Here is a 16,375-nt window from a genome sequence, read left to right as displayed (position 1 = left end):
CCCAGCAGCGTTATATGGGATTCAGGGACGCCCAAAGAAGCATCACATCGCATCTTCACTGGTGGAGTCTCTTGGCAAGCCGACTTACGCGGCGCGCGACGTATCGACTTGAACAACGGCCTTGATTCTGATTTACCTGTCGCTTATTCCACATTCGTTGAGAGTCTGTGGCGCAAACCGCCCACTCTTATCGGCGATTTTTGGTTTCCCCATGTGCAGCCTCCGATCGCTTTGCTTTTCTCTTTGCCGTCCTGTGTGGCTCTCCCCCCATCTCGCTCAATCCGATTGAATCTGCCCTCGGCATCAAAACCACCCATCATGAGGTCGCAAGACCCATATGCTGCTGCCGGGGATGGATACAGCCGGTTTGGCGGCGCGACAACACAACTCCCTCAGTTTGACCCCAATGCGGCATACGGATATTCACCCGCGCAGCCACCACGGTACTCGACTGTCGCCGGAGGATCACCAGTAACGGATTATCCCTGGTACGATCCACGGGGCTGGTCCCTCCGCAGGAAGTTGATTGTTGCCGCTTGCGTGGTCGTTGTGATTGTCGCCGTGATCGTGGGCGCCGTCGAAGGAGTCAAGGCAAATGCATACCCGAATTATTCCAAGCTCAACTATTCCTTGCGCGACACATACTCGGGCACGTCTTTCTTTGATAACTTTGAGTATTACACGGCGAGCGATCCGACCGAGGGCTTCGTGCAGTACGATGTTCTCACTCCACCTTTGATATGTGTGTAGCTAACGGGCGACCAGATATGTCGACTCCGCGACGGCGTCGCAGATGAATCTGACCTATGCGTCGGATACCTCCGCTGTGCTCCGGGTCGATACCAGTACTCAGCCTCAAACCAGCGGGCGCAAGTCGGTCCGCATCACCTCGATCAATACCTACGAAGATGGGCTCTTCATTTTCGATGTCGCCCACAGCCCGTACGGATGTGCCACCTGGCCCGCGCTATGGCTGACCGATCCTTCGAACTGGCCGGAGAATGGCGAGATCGACGTGATGGAAGCCAACAACAAGGGCACTCACGGGAACTCCATGACCCTCCACACCACTAGCGGATGCAAAATGAACGTCAAGCGCAAGGAGACCGGAACGGCGCAGTACTCAAACTGCCTCAACACAGCCAACGACAACACCGGCTGCGGCGTGGAAGGCAAAAAATCGACCTACGGCGAAGCCTTCAACAACAACGGCGGCGGAGTAAGTCGACCGAGACATCTGCCTAGTGGGTGATCGCATCGCTGACGCAGAAGAACAGGTTTACGCCATGGAGCTCCGTGACGCCGGCATCCGCGTCTGGATGTTCGCCCGCGACAACATCCCGTCCGACATCTCCAGCTCAAGCAGCCCGGACCCGTCGAGCTGGGGCAAGGCGCTGGCGGATTTCCCCAGCACGCATTGCGATATAAGCTCGCACTTTCGGAATCAGAGCATCGTTGTGAATATCGATATCTGCGGCGAGCTGGCGGGGGCCTCGAAATACTACACGGAGCAGTCCCAGTGCCCGGGCTCGTGCACTCAGTGGGCCGCGCAGAACGGGGCCAACTTTACGAATGCGTATTGGGAGTTTAATAGCTTCAAGGTGTATCAGGCATAATAGACTCACGATGCAACGATTTAGAAGTGTTGGAGGCATTTTGATGTCCATGCAGTATCTTGTTCATACCTAGCTTGTTGAGTTTTAAGCGGACCGAGGTAGCGAGGAATATATCTTGCGTGTGAGCATCGCCGATGTCCAGAATTGAGCTTGAATCTACTCAAGGTGTAAGACTAGGTAGTCTTCAACGCTGTCTGGGATGCCGGAAATGGCATTTAGACGGACTATTAAGCGCTCTGTTGATATCGAAACAGCGACTTGGGCTGTCACTTTGTTCATCCAGCACAGATTCGGATCTCCGCCGAGGCGCATCTCGACCAATCACATCACTGTTGTTGGTGAAAGATGCTCTGATTCGTGGAAAGGACAGGCCCGCCTGTACTTTCGATCCGAAACTGGGTCACCGCCAGGTGTTCACGGTGACGTAGGGGGAACAGAGACAATGGACTTGGACCGACGCTGCAACACGGCGCTGGAACGGTATTTGTTGTGGTTCCGCTCGTGGTCGAGTTCGATTGTCTCCCTTGTACTGGCGCTTCCCAGTTTTGCAAACGCGCTCCCTCGAGGGATGGAGATGCCAACGAGGGATTCTGCAGGTCGCGATCAAAGTGGAATCGGGGCTTGCCGGGGTCTCCGGGCCGAACACGACTCGCTACCAGCGAGAGTCGACACTGCGACGATGATAGAAATCACAGAAGAGACGTCTGTCATGATTCTCTCGCAGGCATCAGATATACATAAAGTGGAAGTCAACGCAGCGCAGCGATGCGGTTGACCGGGCGATGGTCCCCGTGTGGTGCCGAGCTGCTCCCGGATTGGCCCGAAGAGTTTTTTCGCGCTCCATCCCTTTCAAATCCTTTCCTCCTATTCTCTCCATCTCCAACTTGACTTCCCCAACCTCTCCCCTCCTCATATCCCGTCATGTCTGCCGCTGCTCCCGTCCCTGTCGCTAAGGAGGCCCCTAAGGCCCCTTCGGGCGCCGCTCTCTACGGTGGCTTCGCTTTCGCCGGTGCCGTCTGCTGCGCCGTCACCCACGGTGCTGCCACTCCTCTGGATGTGTAAGTCCGCGCTGGATGTGAACATGAAGAATCTGAAGGACACCGCTCACCCGCTGCGTATAGCGTCAAGACCCGTATCCAGCTCGACCCCGTCACCTACAACCGCGGCATGATCGGTGGTTTCCGCCAGGTCATCCAGAACGAGGGTGCTGGTGCCCTTCTGACCGGTTTCGGCCCTACCTTCGCCGGTTACTTCCTCCAGGGTGCTCTGAAGTTCGGTGGCTACGAGTTCTTCAAGAAGCAGTCCATCGACGTTCTCGGCTACGAGTCCGCCTCCAACAACCGTACTGCCGTCTACCTCGCCTCCTCGGCCTGTGCCGAGTTCATGGCCGACATTGCCCTGTGCCCTCTTGAGGCCACCCGTATCCGTCTCGTTTCCCAGCCCACCTTCGCCTCCGGTCTCTTGAGCGGCTTCGGCAAGATCCTCAAGGAGGAGGGTGTTGGTGCTTTCTACTCCGGCTTCGGCCCCATCCTGTTCAAGCAGTAAGTCGCAAGAACGGTCTGGTTTGTGATGGACCGCGTCGCGCTAACCATGACTCGCTCCCAGGGTCCCCTACACTATGACCAAGTTCGTCGTCTTCGAGAAGGTCTCCGAGATGGTCTACCGCTCCGTCAACAAGGACACCCTCTCCGACGGTGCTAAGACCGGTGTCAACCTCGGCTCCGGCCTGATCGCCGGTTTCGCCGCCGCCCTCGTCTCCCAGCCCGCCGACACCATGCTGTCCAAGATCAACAAGACCCCCGGCCTCCCCGGCGAGAGCACCGTCTCGCGTCTGGTCAAGATCGGCAAGGAGCTCGGTCTGCGCGGCTCATACGGTGGTATCGGTGCTCGTCTCTTCATGGTTGGCTCCATCACTGCCGGTCAGTTTGCCATCTACGGTGACATCAAGCGCCTGCTCGGCGTCACTGGCGGCGTGGAGATTGGCAAATAGAGGACTTGCGTGTTGCTGGCGCGGGAGGATAATAGAGATTACCCTTAGATTTTTCGTTAAGACTTGTCCATCCCTACAACACGATGTACAATATTTCGTCTCGATTTGGCGGCAAGAACAGACTCGATTTCCTTTGTTTGTACTTGTGCTGACCGTAGAGTCGATCGTAGTCGTGTGACGGCATGGCTGCCAATGGGGTCTCCCTCAAGTAGGCATCGATCTCATCCCGTAACATCTTCATATCCTTCAAAACCGGTCAACGTCAAGCCCGTCCTCCACGAACGAGTGATACCCAGTATAATATGCATACTCTTCGATCTTCACCCTCACGCTCTGCCGTCCACTCTATCAACCACCGACCCGACAAACCCAGCCAGACCGCGTTACCCCCGCGTCACCAACGAGTTATACACCCGTTTCTCACCCGACGCAGCCGCCAGTGGGTGAAGAACAGAGGTGTCTCTAGGTTGTGCGCGGGAAGTAAATGTGAAATGTTGGGGTTATCCCCTCCTAATGGGGTATACGGGCTTGTCAAACGGTGTAGTCAACATTGGGTATTGTGGAACAGAAGGCTAATATATGAAGAGGATTGTCGATGGCCCATCAATCGACGCGGTTATATACGGTGGTGAACTATTTACTGGATTGACCGCTACGATGAACAGCAGAATTACCAACAACCACGCCATCTCCACGAGACTCAGAGGACGTAGCGGAAATTTTGATTCTAGTACAACGTCAGTTCTAACTCCTGAAGAAATGGCCCAAGCACGACTGACCTCAAAATCAGTAAGATCGCCGAGTTCATGATCTACCTCGGCCTCGACAGGCTCGTCACGATATGCGGCATCTGTTTGCTTGTTGCGCCGCTGGAGCAGCACGCGCAAGCCAATCGCCAGGACCACCTGGGCAGACGAACAAGACAGGATGACTTTGCAGCCAGTCTGATAGATCGGAGCCTCGCTCGCCAGAAACGCATGCGGCCCAATCACGTTGCCCGCACAATAGGCGAGAAACACCAGCGCAACACTCGTGCTGCGCTTGGTATAGCCACCGAGATTGGTGGCAGGCATCTGCAGCGCTAGGACCAGCGAGCAAACGTAGGCGCCGACGATATAGTAGCCGAAGAGCACGCCGATCTTGTTGGTGTCATGCGATATCTTCCACAGCAGATACACGCCGACGATGGTGGGAAGGAGGTACAGAAACATGACCACGGTGCGCAGGTTCCGGACGCGCGATGCGAGATAGGTTCCAGAGAGGATCCAGAACACTTGGAATCCGCCCATGGGGATCGCTAGGGCTACCGTGGTCAGAGGGTCGTCGGTCAAGCCTTTGACGATCAGCTTGCCGAAGTTGGCGATGCCCCCGTTGACGGTCTCGTTTACAGGGCGAAGAAGAACAAGACCCAGACCTGAGGGTCGACCGAGGCTTCCCGGATCTGATACCATCTGATCTGATGGTTGATGACGCCGGTCCTGCCGAGTCGACTGCGGCCGATGAGTAGGGCCTTGTCTTCCAGCTTGAAGCGCTTCGCGGAGACGATATCGTCTGGGAGGAAAAGGAGCATCAAGATGCCCCAGCAGATAGTGACGCCGCCCAAGATGAGGTAGATGGCCCTCCACACTGCGATGGTCTTGATCTGGCCAATACCAAAGGTCAAGAGACCGCCCACCATGGCGCCCACGCCGTTACAGCTGTAGAAGACGCCCGCCCGGAACGGTTGTTGAGATCGCGTATACCACATACCCACAATCATCATGAAGCAAGGGGTAATGGGTGCTTCAAAGATCCCCAGCAGGAACCGGCACACAGCCATGCCCGCGAACGAAGAGCAAGCGGCGGTGATCATGAGCATGGCACCCCAGGCAATGACATTGCCCGAGACGACTTTCGCCAGCTTGGTTTTCTGTGCGAGGATGTTCCAGGGATACTCGGCCACCAGGTAGGCAAAGTAGAAGATGCTCGCCAGCCAGCTATACTCGTTGCTTGTCATGTGGGTGGACGATAACAAGTCGAAGACGGCCGAGTAGGCCAGCGCGGATTTGTCGATGTACTGGAGCATGTACGTGCCGGCCAGAAGAGGGAGCAGGATCAGGTCGACCTTGCGCACTAAAGCTTTGTTGCGTGATTCATCATCCAGAAGCGCTTGGATGGACTCATCGGTGAAGCCATTCTGGTGGAGGAAGACCTCGCCCTCATCCAGGTCTGTGATGGTGCCGACTTGAACGTCTTTTTCGTCAGTGGTAGGAGTAGCAGGTCCTTTCTTAGTATCGATCTCCATAGCATAATATAGAACACCGATCAGTCACGTCTAAACCAGACACGAGAACCGTTGTGAAGATGTCTTCACGGGGCCGCTTTTTAACCCAGACAGCGTTATCTCTCCTCATCCACCACTCGTCACTCTCGACCATGCAGCGCTCTCAGGGCTTTCGGACTCTGACCGAGCACGATGATCGTAGATAAAGGGCTCCATCGTCCCCTCACGCCTCCGCTGCATTGATAACCAGCCGGTGTCTCCACTGCGATCGTCGTGCCGCAACGGAACTATTTCTGACGGCCGAAGAGCAACGCTCGCCTTATCTGAGTTCAACTCTCACACAGCGACAGCTCTCATCTATCCGTCGTCAGCATGGCCAATTCTACGCGTCCGTCCGTGACCCTCGTCCAGGGCACGCTCATCGGTACGCACCTTGAGCAATCCTCCCCGCAGCCCGTCGATGCCTTCCTGGGGGTTCCATACGCCCTTCCACCCACCGGAGAGAGGCGTTTCCAGCCCGCCGCCAAGGTGACGACCTCATCGGAGCCAATCGATGCATCCAAGTTTGGTCCCGCGGCACCGGGCAAGGCATTGCTCTCGGGCGGGCCAAAACTCGAGCAGAGTGAAGACTGCTTGACGGCCAACGTCTTCCGACCCGCCGGAACGACCGAGACAGACCAGCTGCCGGTGGCGATCTATATCCATGGAGGTGCGTTCAATCGCGGAGCCGCGGCCATGCACAACACTGCATCGATGGTAGCTTGGTCCGAGGCGCCCTTCATCGGCGTGAGCTTTGGATACCGCGTCGGGGCTCTAGGGTTCCTACCGTCGAGTCTATCCAAGAAGGAGGGCGTGTTGAACCTGGGACTGCGCGACCAGGTTCACTTGTTCGAATGGGTGCAGAACAACATTGGCCAGTTTGGCGGTGATCCGGGCAATGTCACCTTGTTTGGACTCTCAGCGGGAGCGCATTCAGTAAGATTCTTGGGGAGTGATGGGAGTTTTCATAAGCTAACGTACTCAGATTGGCCATCACCTTCTCAACTACAACGAGCAGTCCGCACCTCTATTCCATCGTGTCATTTTGGAATCGGGCTCGCCGACCTCACGCGCTGTCCGACCTTACAACGCCGCCGTCCACGAAGAACAGTTCCAGGATTTCCTGCGAGAAGTTGGCTGTCCACCCGATACACCCGAGTCCAATATATTCCCGTTCCTCCGCTCTCTACCCAGTTCGACGGTGACAACAGCCCAGACTGCGGTGTTCGACAAATGGAATCCCTCTCTGCGCTGGGCATTCCAGCCGGTCATCGACGAGGACATCATCTACCGAAAGCCACTAGATGCATGGAATTCCTCACTGTGGAACAAAGTGCCCATCATGACGGGCTTTAACAGCAACGAGGGGACGATGTATGTGGACAAGAAGATGTCCGACCCGGCACAATTCCGTAACTTCTGGAATAACCTGCTCCCCGAGCTTTCCTCCGCAGATCTAGATACAATCGACCAGCTCTATCCCGATCCCAACCTCGACCGTCACTCGCCTTACGTGGAGACCAGAGAAGGACACGGCCTCGGTCCGCAGTACAAGCGGATGGAAGCTGCGTACGGCCACTACGCATACGTGGCACCAGTCCGACAGACCGCCGAATTCGCTGCTTCGCAAGGCATGACGGTCTACCTGTACAACTGGGCGTTGCCGCGGACGGTGGTTGGCCGCGCAAACCACGGTGACAACATGTACTACGAGACCTACAACGGTGATATCACTGGGCTCTCCGAGTCTCAAAAGGAGCTGTCGGGGACGCTCCACGCCTACGTGACCAGCTTCATCACCAAAGGTGATCCGAATACGGTGTCCGGCCGATACGGCCAAAGACCCGAATGGAAGCCGTTTGTGCCCAACGATGCACATATCATGGTGTTCGGAGAGGGAAACGAGGAATTGATCGGAGGCACGACCGCGCCGGCTGCCAAATTCGTAAAGGATGACTGGGCCAGAGCAGAGACCCGGTTTTGGTGGTCCAAGGTCCCGATATCGCAACTCGCGTGAGAAAGCAGAGACAGCTGGATATAGAGTTTTAGAATACAGCATCAATATACATGGTCAAGCCCCGGTTTGCACGGGATCACTCAGCATCAGTCCTGAGATGCGGCGTTTCGCAGAATCAAATCCACCTCGGCATCCGCCATCTCCAGGATATGCTCCGCGCGATATTGGGGAGTCCATCCGATCTCGCGCCCATGGACGGCCTCGAGCGCACAGTTCCCACCCAGGAACAAAGGCACCATGTCTTTCGGACACCCCAGCGCCTTCCCCATTTCCTCCAGGGCCGCTTCGTCGACAAGCTCGACGTTCTCCGTCTCGATCGCGCTGCGCTTCGCCAGCCCCTTCGCCATGGCGCAGTAGATCTCGTTCCACGCAACCTTCCCACTGGCAGCAAGATAATATCCGCGTTGGCCGTATCCGATGTCCCGACCAGAGAGGATGCTCCGCATAATCTCCAAATAGAGCGTCGCCGTATCGACGACGTGAGAAACGGGCCAAGCCTAGACGGAGTCAGCGTGGATCAAGTCAGGGCGCACCAACAGGTACGTACATAATGATCCGCGTCGGGTCGGTATACGCGCCCGAGCTTCTTTGCAGCGTTGACGATGGCCACTGTCTGGATGGAGACGGGGTTTCCAAAGCCCTCGCCCTGGCCGTAGACGACGCATGGGATGAAGATATAGCTGCGCACACCGAGTGCCTCGGCGGTGTCTATCACCGCGTTATTGGCGTCGAGGGCCTATACGCAATTAGACAATTTTCCCCCAGATCTCATCTCACCAACCAGAGAGATCAATCGCAGTCGCTGCATGCTTACCTTTTGCACAATGCCAAACCGAGGCTGCGACGTCTTTTGCGTCTCGTACAGATCCGCCTCGTTATCCCGCAGCGGGCGATCGGTCGGATATCCGGCATGGCTGCTAAACAGCTTCGCGCCAGATGTATGCAGGAAATGTACTTCGTGGCCCGTCTGCTTCTTGACTTCCGCCAGGGCTTGGATCAGTGGTACCTGCGAGTCGGCAGTCATCGCGTCGATGAGGAAATACACGACGGTGATCTTGTTGTCGACAACAGCGGCCTTGGTGCTGGCCTCATCCTTGATGTCGAAGAATAGCGGCTCCGCGCCATACTGTTTGACTGCCTCGCCTTGCTCCGCAGTGCGGACGAGGGCGTAAAGCGTGTCGTAGGCGGGAAGGTTGGCGCTTTTCCAGCGGGCGAGCAGAGTCCCGCCGAGATAGCCGGAGGCGCCGGTGATGAGGATGTTGTGAGGCATGGCGAGGAGATGCAGTGAGGGTCTTAGATGAGACACTGGAACCCTGGCACGATTTACTTTATATGCATGAACAAAAACCAAGGTTCTGCAGCATCAAAGATATCGTGGTCGCCAATCGCTGGAGCTAATGGTGGTTTGTAATCAACTCAGATTGATGCATAATCGGCCCACTTCACTATTCGTGTAATTTCTAGACGATGAAAATGCATTCGATTTGATTACTGCATATTTCCAATCCAATTGTGCAAGACAGTCCCCGGTTGAACAATTGACCTTCCCCGAGAGTCTGCCCTAGAGTGTCAATCTACACTGCCTGCATGATCCCCGCAAGATCATGATCCGTGAACGATTTTTGCTGATTGTAAGGAGCTGACATTTCCTGGGATGACGTTGTTCATAACTGACTTAACTAGCTTGTAACCCTATTTATGCCTATTTCTTTCTAAGCAAAGTCATAGATTTACATTTTACCAGAGCGCGTCGATAGATTGATTCATTCAAGCCTCTTACACTCTACACAGCCGCATTATACAGCCATTATAAATGGGTGAACGCTGCTGTCAGCACACGGGGGCTGTATAATCTGGTGCATCGCGAGGAGTAGGAGTTGGATTCCCTCTGCGACGCTGAAGGAATCGGACTTACGGCGCGGAGTCCGCTTATACGGGGTTTGCTGGCGCAGTCGGTGTAGATCAGGATCCGGAGATGAACAATGTGTTGTGGGTGACCTCAACGACGCTGTTGACTAGAGTATTTGGCGCGGAGGAGAGGCTGTGACATGAGTGCGGTTGCGATGGTTGGTTGTGGAAGGGGGTAGCCCATTGTCGATCTGAATGGCGTGGATTCTCGCTGCACTGCGCGGGAGGCGTTGGGATGAGCTGACCACCGAGGAAATGACGCTGAAAGAGCCACTTAGGCGGTACAAGCACTCTGAACGCCATGCTCGATGGTGGGAGGCTTGCGCGTCTCTTCCTGCCATGAATCAGTTTGGAGTAGAGACAACCCGCCCCCGTCGGAGGATCATGCTCCAACGCCTCAACCCCACTGCGAGTCCTGCGAGTAGCTATTTAATCCTGTGTCTCGCATCCCTATATGTGCTCCATCTATTTTTTCCCATTTGAAAACAACTCCGTTGGACCTTCAAACACGATGTCGCAAGAGACGGGCTTCAGTCTGCATGTCACCATCCACATCGACCCTTCCAATGTCGACAAGTTCCTAGACCACTTCAAGCCAGTCTACGACGCCGTCGTGGCCGAGCCCGAATGCCGCTTCTTTGAGGTCTATCAGTCTCTCCAGGAACCGGGGACCCTGACGTGGGTTGAGAACTGGTACGTGGCTCCGACCTATGGAGATCGTAGGAAGAACGATGTGCTAACGGCGACAAACAATTAGGGCTGCGCCGGTAGACTGGTTCCTTGAGGTCGGTGATTCTATGCGAGCTTGGGGATCGATGGATATCACAAGGCCGCAGCTAACGTGTTACTAGAAACAAATCACCAAGGAGTACTACAAGGAATACCTTGCTGCGACCGAGCCCATGTTCGTCAAGCCCCGGGAGGCGAAGATTTTGAAGCGGTTTGGAACGCCGTTCTACACTTCCAAGGATCATTGAATGTGGCTGCAGAAGTGGAAGATGTTGAATGATGTATAGGGAAAAGCAAGCCGCGTATTTGAGTCTAGACATCTAGAGTGATGACTGGTTATCCAGTGTATCTGCTATCCTGGATGAGTTCCTACCAACAGCTTCTCACTCGCGAGCTCCGTTCCTCTTTCAATTCCACTAATTCATTCTGATGGTCATCCCTGAGAAGCTTCCGGGCTCTGTTGAGATATCCAACTGACAGCGGACCCATCAGGAACACCGGCCAGTCAATAACACTGGTGACAGTCACTTGAAGGCTGAAACAAAACCTGGATAATACAATGAGGAAATAGATACGCTTAGCCCGCCTACTACGGAGCTGATCCCATGAATTGGTGGACTACCCTAGTCGAGCTATCTGCAAGGCCCCAAAACATTAAGTACAAGCGGGCCAGGACTGCACGCAGTACCGAGAACGGGACTACCTCGTGAGAGCAAAGCAACAGCACAAAAGATGCGACACTTGCAGATATGGAGAGCGAAAGGTGTGAGTACACTCGAACTTCGGCGAGAGTAGAAGCACTAAGTCTAGTCGCCAAGCCTGCTGCAATGGAAGGAAGGGTAAGTAAAACGGACCAACCTGTTCCTGCGTCAGCGCATGGGATGGTTCACTGTCGGGATGCCACCGGCGTGGCGAAAGGTCAGATCATGTTGATCAAGCTTCATAGGAGAAAAGTGGCATATTACGGGACGGGAAGCCCGCCTGTCGTGTTTGGGTGGGATTATGGTTCAGGGGGTTGAATGGTGGGGACCTGCCCCGGCGCTGGAGATTGTGACTGTGAGGATCGAGCGAGATCAGGCGGGAGCTGCAGTACTGGAGATGGCGCTCGGCGTGACTTGGCGTTTGGCAGCTCCTTGTGAAGAGTCCTATGCAACGAGATTAGTTCCTAGCTGGCGACACTCGGTGTCTCGGGCTCTGGATCGTGGGGCGGGGGAGGGCGAGTTCGAGTATCGATGTCTTGCCGAGTCAGGTTCAGTCCCACTCTCTTCTGTTCACTTACGTCCATCTCGCCGAGTCGTCGCTTTTGACCGGCCGTCTCGCTTCTTTTGATCACCTTCTTCTTCGGCCGAGAGGGGCGAGTCTCGCCAGGCTGGAAGACGTCTTCGGGGAGGTCAAAGCTGATAGTTGTGAGCGCAGGTCGGAGACGGAACCTGGTATGTTTACTTACTTGCGAACATGGGTAACAGCCAAGTCATTAACCTCTGGTTGGTATCCTGCCCACGAGGTGCAAGTGGATTTGAAAATCTGAGAGTCGGTTGAAATGTCCAGAGAACGGGAGGTGCCTGGGGATGGGAGGTAAATAACTTTTCGTGTAGAACAGAAGAGGGAGGTCTACCTGGCTCGAGCGGCTTGAGTTCCAGCCCAATGTAGTAGGTAGTAGTGTAGACAGTCTGGGGATCATTCTCAGCCTTCTGCTCAGTCGGCTCTGGGACCTGCGCGTTTTCCACTCCATTTTGGGCCGCGGCTTGGTGAGCAGCATCTTTGGTCTCGTCGGTCGTCTCAGTCTGAGTTCCCTTGGCCTGATACTGAGTAGATCCATTCTTGACGGCCTCCATTTCTTGGTCACTGCTGATTATGTGGGTCCTTTCGAATCCCTTAGGGAATGGGTGGGCCACAGAAATGATTGCTTTACGGTCAAGGGCTCCAACAAGGTGACGAAGCTTAGATTCAACCAGACCCGACCATACTGCTTCAGCCTCCTTGGTCTTGCTCGATGCCGTAATGCTGAGATAGTACTTGTAATCATGCGTGAAGAAGGTATGACGCACGAACAGATCATTCCAGGAAAGTTGCTTCATGAAAATCTTGTCCACTATGTCTCCTCCCCTCTGAAGCTCTCGAAGTATGATATTTTTGGTAGACATCGAAATGTTGTGAGTCGCACACATGGAAGGGTACGCGGGAGTGATGATTGGCATCAGATGGAACCGATCGCCGTGGTAGATCTGCAGAATCAGTGTTAGAAGCGATGGCAGCCTGAATGACTTGAAGGAAGCTGACCTTAGGATTCCAAACTTTCATTTGGAGAGGCCCGTCCTCAATCTGCTTGAGCAATACCGGCTGGGGCCAGGCCCATTTGTTCATGATCCGAAAGAACTTGCCCACAATTACTGAGCCGGTCGCTTGAGGATACAATTGACAGACTCTGGCGACTAACATTGCCCATGCGACACCTCCGGGAAAACCAACAATGTTAGAGTAAATAGCTCGGCCTGGGTATCGAACGTAAAGTGAGCAATAGCACCAACTGGAACAAGGAGCACAAGGGCACTCACGTTGGGCCCAAAGCTTGATCGCACGCAATGCAAGGCGGAAGGTCTTCTGCTGGGGAACAAGTTCGAGTATTTCATCCGTCACTCGGGTCCCGTTCAGCGACCGGACCTCCTTCTCATCCAGTCCCCGGAGGTAATCGTTGTTCTTGAGATCGAGGTTCATGGGCACCGAAGGGACAACCAGGCGAGCAAAGATCAAATCAATGCTGATGCCAGAAATTTCCAACTTGATAATAGGCACAAAAGCATCGGGAACAGGGGTCAACTTTTCAATCATTCCCTCCGCAGCCATGGTCCGTAGGATAGGGGGGAAGTCGGAGAAGAAATCATCGATGAGGACATGCTTCGGACCGACAACGAGGGTATCAATATCCGATCCTGTGGGATAATGGTTAGCAAAGCCGGGAGCTTTCATTGAAGCTATCAAATCCGAGCCACGACTCACCAGGACCATAAACACCAAGACGGTAACTGCCGTAAGTAAAGATCTTACCTCCCGCCGCTTCGACGGCAGCAGGAGAGAGACCTTTCTTGCGGCTGACGACCTTGACAAATTCCAAGGCAACCCGTTGAAGTAGCTGAAGGACATGTTTTCTGTCGCACTTGAGTCAGGCTGTAATCCCCACCAGGCTGGTTGTTTCAGCGTACCTGCGTTCGGTCTCGGATGGCTGCTCAAAGTTGTTCTGCCCTTTAAGCTCGGCGATAAGATCGTCGTTGGCAGCCAACTCATCTGGGGTAGGCAAGACGGTCGAAATGGGCGGGGTCACACCCCACTGTCGAGCAGGTGGTGCCGCCATTGTAGGTATCTGTGGAGGTTGGAGAAAGTCGTGATGTGTTGCGACGACGATAGGGATTAGATAACGGAAAGAATCGAGAGTTGGCGTCACAGGCGCGTGCAAGAGAGCCGACGAGCAACAGGGATATACGGAGGAACCAAGACAAAGGAAACAAGAGGAAGCGATGCGAGAAGAAAAGAGCGGCGGGTCGAGGGAGTGGAAGTTGATCCAAGGCGACGGCGCCAAAGATCCATCATTGGCGCTTCCATGAGCTTACTCAGGCATCACATGATTGCGCCCTTACTGCCTCCAGAGAAGGTGTGGTCTTCCATTTCATACATTGATGGATAGAATCACGATTCTTTCATAACAGTCACAAAGAACTAACATTATCTTTGGGTTTGTCCATCGACTTCCCGGGCCTCTGCATGGTGTCCAAATCAGAGCGCTCCTTGGAGATTCCTAGTCAACGAAGCGACGCCATCCGACGGGTTCTCCGCAAAGAAACGCGCCAACTGCTTATCCAACCACTCAACATCCTCCTTGCTGTCACCGGGACCTCCAGCCCAGTCTGTGGCATGAGTTAGTCTCTAATAGCGAGTAGCGCTCAGCAGTATAAGAGATACTCACGGCCCCAGATCGAAGGGAAGATTGCCAACGTCCCAACGCCTGGCTTCATGCAGGCAACCTCGTACTCCGAGTCCTCTGGTCTGATGAAAAGGGGCCGGTCAGTCTCTAAAGGCAAGTCAAAACACTACTCAGGTCTGTGTTACGGGAAATACAGGTCCGTCTTGGCAGGCATGACGAGAGTTTTGGCCTTGATCGAGGCCAGCGCTTTCTCAAAGTCACCGTTGTATGGTTCCTGGAGGGAAACGTCGCCATTCTGCCACGTCTGAATCATGACGAGCAGATTCTCCGGGTCTAGCGAGAATTTCTCGCGTTAGAGACATTCCAAACTCTGGCCATTGCCCATACCTTTTGACAGGGCCCATGTCTCCCAGAAATTCTGCAGGAAATCTTCGAGGCCCTTATATCCAAGCGCGGTTTCATATACCTTCTCACGGTAAAATGCCTGGCTAAACCCCCTGTGTGTTTTCTGTTAGAGGCATGCGAGAAACACAGGAGGACTCCTTACCATCCAGCATATACACGACCCATCGCTTTCAGGCCCACTTCACTGTCTCTGGCAGTCCAAGTGCGAACGTCGGAAGTGCCTTCGTGGATGCCAATCTCTCCAGAGCCTGCCGAAGACGTATTCTTAATCGCCAGGAGGGCACTCTTGACACCCTCGAGGAACACCTGATTGTGCAGCGAAGTCTTGGACGCTCCACAGAACGGGATTACAAGGTCCATGAAATCCGGGTACTGTGTTGCCCACTGAAAGGTCTGGGCGCCGCCCATCGACCAGCCGATGACCGCACGCAGGTGCGTGATGCCAAATTGCTTGGTGACGAGCTCGTGCTGGGAGCGCACATTGTCGTAGAACGAACACCTCGGGAACGGACCAGGCTTGGGCTGGTTCGAGGGAGACGACGACTGTCCATTCCCAAACAGGGCGGTAATGATGATGAAGAACTCCTTGGGATTGAGGGTCTTCTCTTCTCCAATCAGCCAGAAGTTGTCGGAGATGGCTAGCAAATACCACCGAACAGATCAGCCACACGCCGCGTCGTGCACTCGGGATAGAGCATGTTTCTAGATAACTCACAGCCTGAGAACCAAGTCGGATAGACAATGGCGGGCGATTTGGGGTCCCCAAAGGTCTTGTATGCGAGATGCGCATCGACGATCTTCTCCCCGCTCTGGAGCTCCCAATCCCCCAGCTTGAAGATTTCATAATCCTGCGCCATGATTGATGTCACTTGTGGCGGTCTTTGTCTGGGTCAGAGTGTTATCTCGGAGTCGGGGCAGTCGATACCAGGGTTGCGCGCCTTTATATCTTTTGGTCTTTTGGGGCTGGCGATAACGACCCCGCTCGGTACTCCGCACGAAGACGCTTGGAGCCGGTCATCCATAGGTGAGTGTGACAGGGCTCTGGAGGAATCCACAGAAGAGGTATCATGGCGTGCAAGCTTCTGGGCAGAGAACGAGCGACCTCACTGCTTCTTTGGATCTGACACGAGTGGCGACAGTCGAGGGTGGTAGGGTACAAGGTGGACATATAATGCGGTCCTCTATCAAGTTCCTTGAACAAGTTCACTCGCTAGGAGGTAACCTATGTTGAAGTTTGAGCTGTTACTATCAATGATAGGAGTGCTCCGACCTACAATGAGATGCCGATTCTAGAGCCGACTTGGCGCCATGTCTATTCGACTTCAAACTAACGCTCCAATCTAGAGGTGGTGCTAGAGATACTTCCAAACTAGCCATAGCTAGACAGATGTGTTCCAACCCATTTAGTGGGCCTTGGAGATTTGGTTTCAAAGTAATCATGTCAATGTCTATGTACAACCTAACGTATATACAGCTACAGCACCGGCAGACC

General features: G+C 54.4%; 8 protein-coding genes across 8 annotated transcripts; 4 read left to right on the top strand and 4 right to left on the bottom strand.

Annotated features, from left to right (window-relative positions):
• Positions 1–318: 318 nt before the first annotated feature.
• Positions 319–1,616, top strand: N7459_007617 (glycoside hydrolase family 16 protein; the record flags this gene model as incomplete). Its single annotated transcript, XM_056946785.1, has 3 exons — positions 319–713; positions 766–1,219; positions 1,278–1,616. 3 exons carry the CDS (start codon positions 319–321, stop codon positions 1,614–1,616), a joined length of 1,188 nt encoding a protein of 395 aa, XP_056798784.1.
• Positions 1,617–2,537: 921 nt separating this feature from the next.
• Positions 2,538–3,606, top strand: N7459_007616 (putative mitochondrial phosphate carrier protein (Mir1); the record flags this gene model as incomplete). Its single annotated transcript, XM_056946784.1, has 3 exons — positions 2,538–2,674; positions 2,738–3,157; positions 3,222–3,606. The coding sequence occupies 3 exons, from the start codon at positions 2,538–2,540 to the stop codon at positions 3,604–3,606; spliced, it is 942 nt and encodes a 313-aa protein (XP_056798783.1).
• A 700-nt stretch (positions 3,607–4,306) lies between these two features.
• On the bottom strand, positions 4,307–5,890 carry N7459_007615 (putative MFS transporter; the record flags this gene model as incomplete). The annotated part of the gene is made up of 3 exons (XM_056946783.1): positions 4,307–4,333; positions 4,386–4,985; positions 5,021–5,890. 3 exons carry the CDS (start codon positions 5,888–5,890, stop codon positions 4,307–4,309), a joined length of 1,497 nt encoding a protein of 498 aa, XP_056798782.1.
• A 351-nt stretch (positions 5,891–6,241) lies between these two features.
• On the top strand, positions 6,242–7,925 carry N7459_007614 (putative extracellular lipase; the record flags this gene model as incomplete). The annotated part of the gene is made up of 2 exons (XM_056946782.1): positions 6,242–6,844; positions 6,894–7,925. 2 exons carry the CDS (start codon positions 6,242–6,244, stop codon positions 7,923–7,925), a joined length of 1,635 nt encoding a protein of 544 aa, XP_056798781.1.
• Positions 7,926–8,011: 86 nt separating this feature from the next.
• N7459_007613 (uncharacterized protein) lies at positions 8,012–9,195 on the bottom strand (the record flags this gene model as incomplete). Its single annotated transcript, XM_056946781.1, has 3 exons — positions 8,012–8,422; positions 8,473–8,661; positions 8,740–9,195. The coding sequence occupies 3 exons, from the start codon at positions 9,193–9,195 to the stop codon at positions 8,012–8,014; spliced, it is 1,056 nt and encodes a 351-aa protein (XP_056798780.1).
• A 1,149-nt stretch (positions 9,196–10,344) lies between these two features.
• N7459_007612 (putative quinol monooxygenase) lies at positions 10,345–10,590 on the top strand (the record flags this gene model as incomplete). Its single annotated transcript, XM_056946780.1, has 1 exon — positions 10,345–10,590. The coding sequence occupies one exon, from the start codon at positions 10,345–10,347 to the stop codon at positions 10,588–10,590; it is 246 nt and encodes an 81-aa protein (XP_056798779.1).
• A 1,045-nt stretch (positions 10,591–11,635) lies between these two features.
• Positions 11,636–13,911, bottom strand: N7459_007611 (polynucleotide adenylyltransferase; the record flags this gene model as incomplete). The annotated part of the gene is made up of 8 exons (XM_056946779.1): positions 11,636–11,707; positions 11,842–11,959; positions 12,010–12,124; positions 12,178–12,787; positions 12,843–13,054; positions 13,118–13,492; positions 13,560–13,708; positions 13,763–13,911. The coding sequence occupies 8 exons, from the start codon at positions 13,909–13,911 to the stop codon at positions 11,636–11,638; spliced, it is 1,800 nt and encodes a 599-aa protein (XP_056798778.1).
• Positions 13,912–14,330: 419 nt separating this feature from the next.
• On the bottom strand, positions 14,331–15,740 carry N7459_007610 (homoserine acetyltransferase family protein; the record flags this gene model as incomplete). The annotated part of the gene is made up of 6 exons (XM_056946778.1): positions 14,331–14,461; positions 14,521–14,600; positions 14,664–14,811; positions 14,866–14,975; positions 15,026–15,521; positions 15,599–15,740. The coding sequence occupies 6 exons, from the start codon at positions 15,738–15,740 to the stop codon at positions 14,331–14,333; spliced, it is 1,107 nt and encodes a 368-aa protein (XP_056798777.1).
• Positions 15,741–16,375: the final 635 nt, after the last annotated feature.

The sequence above is a fragment of the Penicillium hispanicum genome, assembly GCF_028827665.1.
Source record: "Penicillium hispanicum strain IBT 35686 chromosome Unknown utg000006l_segment0_segment0, whole genome shotgun sequence".
Taxonomy (NCBI): Eukaryota; Fungi; Ascomycota; class Eurotiomycetes; order Eurotiales; family Aspergillaceae; genus Penicillium; species Penicillium hispanicum.
Note: the sequence above shows the minus strand (reverse complement) of the source record. Positions and strands in the feature narration are given on the sequence as shown.